General features: G+C 39.8%; 2 protein-coding genes across 2 annotated transcripts in view; one reads left to right on the forward strand and one right to left on the reverse strand.

Annotated features, from left to right (window-relative positions):
- LOC121951205 (retinal-specific phospholipid-transporting ATPase ABCA4-like) overlaps window positions 1-10,145 on the forward strand; it is a 28,767-nt gene extending 18,622 nt beyond the window's left edge. The window contains exons 13-25 of the mRNA XM_042497445.1: window positions 550-726; window positions 1,917-2,139; window positions 2,399-2,620; window positions 3,384-3,588; window positions 3,700-3,792; window positions 5,295-5,504; window positions 5,845-6,022; window positions 6,784-6,915; window positions 8,190-8,329; window positions 8,438-8,575; window positions 9,543-9,724; window positions 9,931-10,036; window positions 10,129-10,145. Of these exons, the coding sequence (XP_042353379.1) occupies window positions 550-726; window positions 1,917-2,139; window positions 2,399-2,620; window positions 3,384-3,588; window positions 3,700-3,792; window positions 5,295-5,504; window positions 5,845-6,022; window positions 6,784-6,915; window positions 8,190-8,329; window positions 8,438-8,575; window positions 9,543-9,724; window positions 9,931-10,036; window positions 10,129-10,145 (2,023 nt within the window). The remainder of the gene's footprint in view (window positions 1-549; window positions 727-1,916; window positions 2,140-2,398; window positions 2,621-3,383; window positions 3,589-3,699; window positions 3,793-5,294; window positions 5,505-5,844; window positions 6,023-6,783; window positions 6,916-8,189; window positions 8,330-8,437; window positions 8,576-9,542; window positions 9,725-9,930; window positions 10,037-10,128) is intronic.
- Window positions 10,146-10,220: 75 nt separating this feature from the next.
- LOC121951207 (noelin-3-like) overlaps window positions 10,221-10,808 on the reverse strand; it is an 11,505-nt gene continuing 10,917 nt past the window's right edge. The window contains exon 4 of the mRNA XM_042497446.1: window positions 10,221-10,310. Within this exon, the coding sequence (XP_042353380.1) occupies window positions 10,221-10,310 (90 nt within the window). The remainder of the gene's footprint in view (window positions 10,311-10,808) is intronic.

The raw sequence follows: 10,808 nt of genomic DNA on the forward strand, positions 1-10,808 counted from the left end.
GCTGCCGTATTAATGAGGCAATTTATATGGATTTGTCACATTCCTCAAAGGAGGAAAAGAGAAACCTCTCCAGCTGGTCTCAATGTGTTTTCCAAAGTCTCTCGGTGGTTCCATATTAACTCAATACCTGCCCTTTTATCCTCCCATGAGAGGCTCTCACACACATTTTCCTCTCCCTTTGATCTCCCATTCATAAACAGGCTGTATGTCAATAGCCCCTGGGGTGAAAGAAATGTTGTAGCTGTTTACAGCGCACCAGCAGGCTGTAATGGACCCAGTGGGAGTCCTGCCTCTATACAATTGAATAATCAGATTGTAAGAGGGCTTTGCCCCGGACTTATCCGCTTAAGTAAATGTAGTGTATATGTGGTGTGTATGTTGGTTCAGAGAATTTGGCTGTGGGATGTTTTAGTATGACAATGTTTTGAGTGGAAGCTGTGATTAGGATTATTTTATTCAACAAGAAAAAAGGCTTAAAAATGTGTCTCATAGGTGATCTCTAGGCTACAGTCTTATCCAGAAGAACCACTTTCTGTACCTTCCTCTCAGGTACTGGGACCCTGGCCCCAGGGCAGACCCCATGGAGGACCAGAGGTACATCTGGGGTGGCTTTGCCTACCTGCAGGACATGATTGAACACGGCATCATCAAGCTTCACACAGGCAAAGACTGGCCTCTGGGTGTCTACGTGCAGCAGATGCCGTATCCGTGCTACGTAGATGACCTGTGAGTGAATCAGTGACTTCATGTAACAGGAGATTTTTCCAATGGTGGATGTAGACTTGTGACATAAATGATAACATTTAGGGCATATTTGTGTACTTCTCTTTGAAAGTGTCTGTGTATGTCCGGCTGTAATTTAATACCAGTTTTTGATTGACTCTCTAACTCACTGATCGACTGATTTGTTGGTTGATTGATTGTGCAGGTAATGTCATTTCACTGTCAACCCCTGAAAATGCAGCCTTATCAAGACAAATGAGTGCATCCTCACAGAACTTAACCCTTAGGGACTGTTTGGTGCATTTCACGAGCATTTCATTGTTTATTTTTTGATCATGTTGTCTCTGTCCATGCATATGATATACATTTTGGCAGGATTGTGTTTTTTTGTTTAATCCAGTTCGGCTCCTACAATAAGTCTTAAATACACTGTGCAAACAGAAATTGCTCTATTCATACTGTTAAGTGCAAAAAATGCACCATTGAAACCAATTCAAAATGCAATTTTTGATCCCAAAGGTATCAAAGCATAAAAACATGCATTATCCCAGTATGTGCTAAAAAAAAAGAATCTGCTTTGCATGTAGTATATTGAAATTTTTGTGTTTTTTGTGTTGAATTTTTTTTTCATCTAAAAACATAGTGGAATCATGCCAAAAACCTGGCAATTCTAAAAATTAACGATTATTTGAAATGTATGATTAGGACTGATATTGGTTAAAAATTCAGTCAATGAAAGTAGAAAATAATATGAGTGAATTTTTTTTAAAGTTTAATTTTGAAAAGTCCATTTTAGTATGTGCAATAATAAAGCGTGTGTATTGTTTTCAGCCTTTTAATCTCAGTGGCTACTTGTCAGGTTTGTTGGGGAGGTGGGGAGCAGCATATATTGTCTGTCAAAGTGTTATTTGTGATATCACCACTGGGCGGCACCACAGTCTAAAATTGTCAAATCTCACACATAGTGGCTTTAATTTTGCTCCCTGAAACACTCATTTTCTGATATGACTTTCTCACAGTCTTCTTATTAAAAGAGACCAGCATTTATTGAAATAATTTAGAAGTTAATATTGTTGTATTTAGAGCTACAGCAGGTCATCAGAGACATTTTTCTCATGCGTTTAATGAGGTTTTCTCAGTCCAGATTTGGTGTTTTACTTCCTCTCCCTCTTTGCTTTTCTGTTCTCCTGCAGCTTCATGATCACGCTGAACCGCTGCTTCCCCATGTTCATGGTGCTGGCCTGGATCTACTCTGTGTCCATGACTGTGAAGAGCATCGTGCTGGAGAAGGAGCTGCGCCTCAAGGAGACTCTCAAAGCCATGGGGGTCGACAACGGAGTCATCTGGTACACGTGTTTCATCGACAGCTTCATCATGATGACCACAAGCACGGCGCTGCTCACCACCATCATCATGGTAAGAGAAGAGGACAGACGAGGTGAAAGAAGGAGGCCATGTTGATTGAGAAACTAGGGTCAAGTTTTGTTTGCTGGTTTGGAGGGTGAATGTTTTGTAGGGTGCAATGGTGCCCTCTTGTGAAGGATTTAAAAAGCTCTATTTATGGGGAGAATTGTTTTACTCATTCATTAGTGGTTGTACTACGTTGTTACAGCAGTGTTTTGATGTTTAAAATCTTCTCAATATAATCACACACTATGTCTGTCCTTCCTCTCAGGGTGGAAAGGTGCTGAATTACAGCGACCCCATCCTCGTCTTCTTTTTCCTGCTGACTTTCACCGTTGCCACCATCATGCAGTGTTTCCTGATGAGTGTGTTCTTCAACAAGGCAAACCTGGCAGCCGCCTGCAGCGGCATCATCTACTTCACCCTCTATCTGCCACACATCCTCTGCTTTGCCTGGCAGGACCGCATCACCAAGAGCATGAAGTTGGCTGCTGTATGTCTACTTTTTTATTTTACAAATACAGAAAAACTCACAGATACTGTTTAAGCACAAACATTTGCAATTGAAAGGAATAATAAATCCAAATTTATGGTTTTAAGGGAGATCACACATTATCATGGAATGAACTTTCATCCAAAGTCTCTTCTCTTACCAGTACAACAATACAGGCAGCAAGGATGTCACAGACAGTGATACATTTGAGATGTTAAATTTTGCAGTTCCATTTATTTATGAAGATATTCTATCATTCAAGTGTGTGTAATGTACACTGAACAAGCCATTAAACCCAACACTTTTGTTTTTGCTTCTGTTTTAAGACCGTGCTGTGTTCTAAGACTTTCTCATGCCCTCAGTTGATATGTTTCTCTCAACTTTTGGTGACACATTTGTTAAAATCTGTGTTAGTGAGCATTAATACTTTTCCAAGATAGTCCATCCACAGGTGTGGCACATCGAGATGCTGAATAAGCAGCTTCATTACTACACAGGTGTATCTTAGGATGTAGAAGTGATGCTGTTTAATCAGCATATTGACACGCCATACAATTCAGAAGGTGGATTATTTTGAAAAATAAGAAGTGCTCACTAACACAGATTTTAACAAATTTGTGACCAAAATTTAAGAAAAATATAACTTCTGAGTGCTTGAAAAAAAGTCTAAGATCTTTCACTTAAACCTGTGTAAAATGGGAGCAAAAACAAAAATGGCATGTTTAAATTTTTATTCAATAAATGTGTCCCTCTGCTTCTGTAGAGCTTGTTGTCTCCGGTGGCCTTTGGCTTCGGGACAGAGTATCTGTCACGGTACGAGGAGCAGGGCCTGGGTCTGCAGTGGGACAACATCATGACCAGCCCGTTAGAGAAAGACAGCTACTCCTTCCTCCTCTCCATCCTCATGATGGTGTTTGATGCTGTCCTCTACGCTGTTCTGGCCTGGTATCTGGATAATGTCTTTCCAGGTTGGGCTACTTATACACTCATTTACTTTACACAGTATTTTAGCACTTCAGAGGTACTACAACTTGATTACACTAAGGATTATATCAAATTTATCCTTTTTTCCTCCACAGGACAGTATGGCATTGGTCGACCGTACTACTTCCCCTTCCAGCAGTCATACTGGCAAACACCTGCAGGCTCACACTCAGAGATGCCTGATCAAGGTAAGTGTCTCTGACTCTTAAATGTGTGACATGTCTCACGACTGAGGAGCAGCCCTGTGAGTTAAGGTTCATCATTTTAATGAGCTTTGCAAGTAGAACCTGAGTGGGAGAAGAGAATTCCCTTATGTTTAGCTAAAATATAACAGCACTGTGGAAAAGCTTACAATGCCACTGGAAGATTGCGATTGTATTGGAAAGGTCAATATAAGGTATATAATGAGTTGAGACGCCCACAAGGAAGATTTTCTCCCTTGCCCCCTCTAGAGCTTCTGCAGCTGGAAATGAGCCATCATGTTGGTAGGAGACAGTTTAGTAGAGCGCACTCCTGCCAGCACAGACAATAAGTCATCCAAGCCAACATAATGTTTGAAGTTCTCTTACGACCTCTCTATTATAAAGAAGAGCAAAATCAACCTGTATGAATGCTGCTCTATATCCAACTTAGTGTTTTATCATATTTGATAAATATAGCAAGCAGCAAAGCAATACATAAATAAAAACATCTTACCAGGATGCATGTTTCGACAACCATGTTAGTGACTTTGGTATTTTTCAACCTAGTCCCAATTTTTCCACATTTTTGTGCCAATTAGTCCAGTATTGAATGAGCCCACAGCAGCCAGCGGTCGCAAAACAGGCTGCAATATACGTAACCACTGTCCAATTTTCACCATAAAGTTATGTCCACTGAAAGTGCTTGTTTTTGTCACTGAAAAGCTCAAATTATCTTAAGTGTTTGACAACGTTATGAAATGAACCCAGCAAAGACAGACGTTTTTGTCGAAGAGTAAACTCCTCTTTGTTTAACTGCAAACAGCACCCAAATTACTGTTGCCAAAGCCACCAGACTACATTTAAAAAAAACATCAATTTTATCATCGTAAAACACACATCATTTAAATTTGAGGGACTCAACATAAGACTCACAGAAACTGCTGTGGTATACCTTTTTACTGTTCCAAGAATTACCCTGTCTAGTTTGGTTGAAATAAACCCTTAATTCGCCCAGCTAGATGTGAAAATAAGATGGCTCCATACATGCTAAAATTACTGTGTATTTATATGGAGTTTGGTGGATTTGGAGATGCTGACTTTGGAGCTTTTACTGGTTAAACAAAGGATCTTACTCTTCAACTCAAAGGTCTATCCCTGTTAGAATCCCTTTCATTGTTCAGTGTTCACCTCTTTTAATAATCTGAGCCTGTCAGTGTCAAAACAAGCCATTTTAGTGGATGCTGGACTGTGCATAACTGCCCTGAGTCGTTACATTGTAGCCTGTTTCGTGACTGCCGACTGTAACAGTCTCACTCGCCTATGGACCAACTGCATTAAATGTTTTTTCCCAGAAGTCACCTAGACACAAAAACACTGTTCCGGTCACTATCAACACACATGTTCAAGCCATATTGTAGTTGTTTGTATGAGAGGAACTTTTCACATACATATGTGAGAAAAAAAAATGTAAAAAAGAAACCCCCCCCATTGCAATCTGTCTTCTTCAGCCCCTGAAGTTCTTGAGACACCCGAAGCAGACAACATGGAGAAGGACGTCGAGAGCAGGGGAACACCGGAGACATACATATGTAATGGTTCAGCCAGCAGGAAAACCTGTAAGCACCAAAGTAAGAGAGATCAACTGGAGAGAGAGAGGGAGCTGCTGAGACGACTAGAGGAAACCCCGAACCAGGAGGAGGAGTGTCAGGGCTCAGAAGGTGAGGACACAAATGCAGAGCTGAAGCCTGAAAACAAGATGTGACTGAGAGAAGGACTGACTGGACTTGGAAAGTGACACCAAACTGTATGTGGGGACAACACTGAGGACATCTGGTGGACAGGCAGGGGAGCACACCACACCTGGATCTGCAACACAATAAGGGAACGGCACAGATACAAAAATTAGAAAATTAAGATGTGTAACTGACAATTATTGCCATTAGAGAGACTATTAATTTGATGATGCATGTAAAAATAAGAGTTTTTAAGTCACTGGACTATATTCATAGATTTCTTTCTGCTTAAGTGTTAACTCAGTGTTTTTGTTTTCCTATGCAGGTCAGATATTCTTCGAGCCCGACCCGGTGGGCCTGGTGATGGGGGTGCAGATCCAGGACCTGGTGAAGGTGTTCGACGGATGTTCTCGTCCAGCTGTCAACTGTCTCAGCATCAATTTCTATGAGGGCCAGATCACGTCCTTCTTGGGGCACAATGGGGCAGGAAAAACCACCACCATGTAAGCTGAAATCAGATTTAACAAGTTGCAAATGTCTTTAATGACTGTGGAGCAAATGTTTACTTTTACATAGATGTGAACTCAGATAATCTGATAAGAATTTAAGGGGAGACACTGCAGGTTAATAGGGTAACCCCCCCCCAAAAAAACCAAACAATTTTCTCTGTGTTTATAGGGATACAATATTATTTAAATTGAGCTTTGAATGCTGGACCTGCGTCTGAGTATAGATAGGAGTCAAACTGGCATGTTGGGTTCATGTAAGTGCTACTGAAGTGGAGATTTTTGGCTCACAGTATGAGAAAAAAATAATTTTGAGAAAATAAAGAATAGTGTCGTATAGTTTCATACAATTTTAGACCTAAAATAAAACATAAGGTGGGTAGATTGTGAGTGATAGATATCACCATGAAACTTCCCCAGTTGATCATGCACTTTATGCATACATTTCCTTAACAGAAATCTGAACGAAAAAAACTCATACTATTGTGTATTTTGAACATTTTCTTTCCACTAGTCTAAAAGAGGACATGCTATAAAAGTTAAACAGTCCAAAATGTTTTTACTTCTAGTGTGTCCTCTTAATTCAACAGGCAGCTTAAACAAGTTTAAAAGAAGTTTCATGCAGGCTCAGAGGCTGGCTGGTTCCTGCTACTAAACAATTTTTAATACTTACAAGCTGTTGACCTGAAGACCCTCGCACAAAGTTGGCAACTCTCCTGTCATGGTATTGGTGCTGAATATGCTTCTGCTCCGTCCAGGTCCATCCTGACTGGCCTGTTCCCTCCTACGTCTGGCACCGCCTACATTAATGGGTGCGACATCAGGACCGACATGGACACCATCCGCTCGTCCTTGGGGATGTGCCCTCAGTACAACATCCTCTACCAACAGTGAGTTACATAACATAAGTGCTGAAAGGACTGGACTCACTTCATTTCAAAAATACATGAAAATCAATTACATGCATACAGTTTTTCCAGGATTTACTGTAAAAAAAGTGTGAAGAGAAGTATTCATGCTGATGAACAAACTAAAAATACTCATCGGTTGCATTTTTTAGCTGTTGCTGAAGGGGTTATGTTTTGTCTGTCTGTTCATCCATCCAATTCTTGTGAATGCAATATCTCAAGAATGCCTGAAGGGATTTTGGTCAAATTTGGCACAAACATCTGTTTGGACTCAAAAATAAACTGATTAGATGTTGGGGTCATAGGTCAATGGGCAAAGTCATTGTAACCTTGTATGTCCTATTCTTGCGAACATGTTTTCTCAAGAACATCCTGAGGGAATTTCTTCAAATTTGGCACAAACATCACTTTGGACTTAAGAATGAAATGATTACATTTTGGTGTTGAAATCTCAAAGTCAAGGTCACTGTAACCTCGTCGGTGCCATTCTTGAGAGAGAACACATTTTTCGATGAACACCTTGAGGCAATTCCTTAAAATTTGGCACAAACGTCCACTTTGGCTCAAAGATGAACTGATTAGATTTTGGTGGTAGACAGTCAAAAGGCAAATGTCACTTTTACCCCACAAAACATGTTTTTTTGCCCACAGCTCCAAAATTCATACATTACACAAATGTCAAATAGGATAAAATGGTGAACAGATGACATTTTATATTCAAAAAGTCAACTCGACTGTGACAATAAAATGTTCTTCAAAAAAAACTTTTCGAGCCATTACTCAGCATCACAACTCAGGAACAGAAAGGGAGACAACTGTTCAGATACTGCATTGGTGACGCTGATCTTGGGTGCCCACCTTAAAACTGTGCTCACTGAATAGATCTTCTGTGCTGCTGGGGGGAAGATGTGTGTGTAGGATCTATATTTTTACAGACGTGGATGTAAACTGTAATTGCAACGTGACTGGTTTGCAGAAGCATACAACCGCAAGGTTACTTCTAGCTTTTTGTTAAAAGTTGCTCATTAAAAATTTAGAATACTTTCAGTTGTTATAAAGTAACAGACTTAGTTAATGCACATTTTTCAGACACTGGCTTTGACAGCAGTTGCTGAAAGCCAGAGTTACTGATTCACTTCCCCATCCAGACTCTCCCAGCTTTAAAGCATCCATACAGTCAAAAAACTGTCAAAACGACAATTTTACACTCTTCCTCTGTAAAAATTCATATTACCATTGCCCTGTTTTTGCTCCAGTCTCACAGTGGAAGAGCACATCCTGTTCTACTCACTGCTGAAGGGTCGCACTCAGGAGGAGGCGCAGAGGGAGGTGGAGGACATGCTGCTGGACCTCGGGCTGCCTCACAAGAGAGACGACGAGGCTCAGAACCTCTCAGGTGGACAACTCGTTTCTCTGTGTTTGTAAAAGAGCGAGAGAAAAAATTTTCATTTATTCCTTTGTTATTGTTTCTGCTCTGAACCGTTGGCTCTCACGCACTCTACAGGCGGCATGCAGCGGAAACTGTCAGTTGCCATGGCGTTTGTTGGCGGATCAAAGGTCGTAATCCTGGACGAACCCACCTCAGGAGTGGACCCCTATTCCAGGAGATCCATTTGGGACCTCCTACTGAAATACAGAGCTGGTAAAAAAAAAGTCTCATTTAACCCATTGACCCTTGCAGATGGCTTTTTTCATGTTCTTTCAAAAACATAGAAAGATGGCAATGAGCAAATTCACAACAAACTACCCAAAAAGTAACCAAACATTAGTAAAAAGTTACAATGAAATTACCTTAAAAGGGCAGAAAGAAAAGTAAAGTAGAACAAACAAACAAAAAAAAAAACCAGGAAATTACCGGAAAAATATGAAAATAAAATAAAACAGAAACAATACATATAAATAAAAAATATATTTCTGTAACCTAATTTATATGATAATAATAAATTATTATTAGTATAGTTTTTTTTATTTTTTCCCTGGTTATTTGTGAGTTTAAAACTATTTTCTCTTTCCCAGTCTTTCTCCTCCTTTTAGCAAATTTTCAGGTATTTCTCTTGTCGCCTTTTGCTAATTTCTTGCAGTTTGCAGGACAGTTCAAGCAAAGTTGCTAATGACCTTTTTTCATATGTTTTTGAAAGAAATCAAAGCAATTCACTTACATTTTAAAGGTTTAAATACTTGTGAACGGTTTCTGATGACAGCACAAAAAAATAGATATCTTTACAGGTTTCAGAGGGTTAAGGCCTAAATTTTAGCCCTCCAGGTTACATTTTACTCCTTTGATCCACTTTTACACCCATCAGTACACGTCTCACCCCTGAAGTCCAGTTTTTGCTGCTACACTGAAGCCACTAAAGAATAAAACAAAATCCTTTGCAGCTCTACAGCTCTCCCGAGGCACTTGAATTAAGTAGTGAACTGATCAAACGGAAAAATTCAGCTACAGCGCTACAACAAAAGCACAAAATTGCAGTCATTAAATCAATGATCTGTTGGCGATGGCACTTTAAAGTTATGGTTACATTTTTTTTGTTGCTAATCTGAAATCCCTTGATTCAGATGTCATATTAATAAAAAGTACCTTATTAAAAGTTTTACCCTCTGTGCAGGCCGGACGGTGATCCTGTCCACTCATCACATGGACGAGGCCGACTTGCTGAGTGATCGCATCGCCATCATCTCCAAAGGACAACTCCACTGCTGCGGATCCCCCCTTTTCCTCAAAAACTGTTTTGGAGTCGGTTTCTATTTGACGCTTGTTCGCCGGATGAAGGATCTAAAGAAAAAGGAGGTGAGCTTTACCTTTTACAGGAAATCAGCCAGAGACCTAGCTGCTATGTACGTTAACTCTGCCCTGTCTGTTTATTCTCCGTAATCGGTTTCAAACACAGACACACAAGGGAGAACGCCTGCTGCTTTTCTTCTGCTAAAGTTTCAGTTTCCTGGAAGTTTTTTGAATTTATTGAAGGTGTTCTTGTCTTTGCTGTTTTCTATCAGAATGATTGTGACTGTGCCTCCGACTGCTCCTGCTCCTGCTCCATCTGCACCAGATACAAAGATCAGTCTCACAACCAGTTTCAGCATCTTGACAGAGTTCTGGATGGTAAGAACACTTTTTTTTCTTTTCTTTTTTTTATTTTTTAAACTGTAGCTGCATACTCTGTTTTTCTGAATGTGTACTGTCTTATCGAGGAGCAACTTTAGAGATTTAGAGACTGTGAGGAAAGTGTGGACATTTTGAGCAGACCATAACTTCTTCGAAGAGCTGTTTTTAGGGAGTTAAGACTTCATTTTCTGGTTGTGGTTGGACTCAGGTTTGGGTTAAGATCAGGATAATGGTTGGGGTTAGATTTGTAGTTATGTTGGCTGAAGTTATGCTGCATTCACATGGAATCAGGCGGACAGTAGACAAATGGACAACACCCTTTGGACGGCACAGGAACAAACGATTAGTCTGATGGAATTGTAGGACTATAAAATGTATCATGAACAACAACATATTGCGATAGTGACGCTGTGTCTTTTTAAAAGAAGGGCATAAAATATATTAAATGAAGTAATTTGGGGTTTATTATTTATTATGTAGCTTATGTTATTGCCCATCACCTGTGTTTTCTTCGTGTGTGTTTTCTCGGAGTTGGAAGGAGCTAAGGCAAAAAGTTTTAAAAAATTAACATCTGCTTATGGTTTTTTTTAGTTAACTTCCAGTGAATTCTGTATACAAATTATATGAAAATTACAAAAACAGCACAGAATTCACATTTACAGACACATAAAGAACAATAAGACATGTGTAGTCGATAAACAGTATAAATATTACCAAATATACAATGTTGCTTTATAAGGTGGTTACTGACATCTCACAACAGGTGATA

Source organism: Plectropomus leopardus, chromosome 12, assembly GCF_008729295.1.
Source record: "Plectropomus leopardus isolate mb chromosome 12, YSFRI_Pleo_2.0, whole genome shotgun sequence".
NCBI classification, from domain to species: domain Eukaryota; kingdom Metazoa; phylum Chordata; class Actinopteri; order Perciformes; family Serranidae; genus Plectropomus; species Plectropomus leopardus.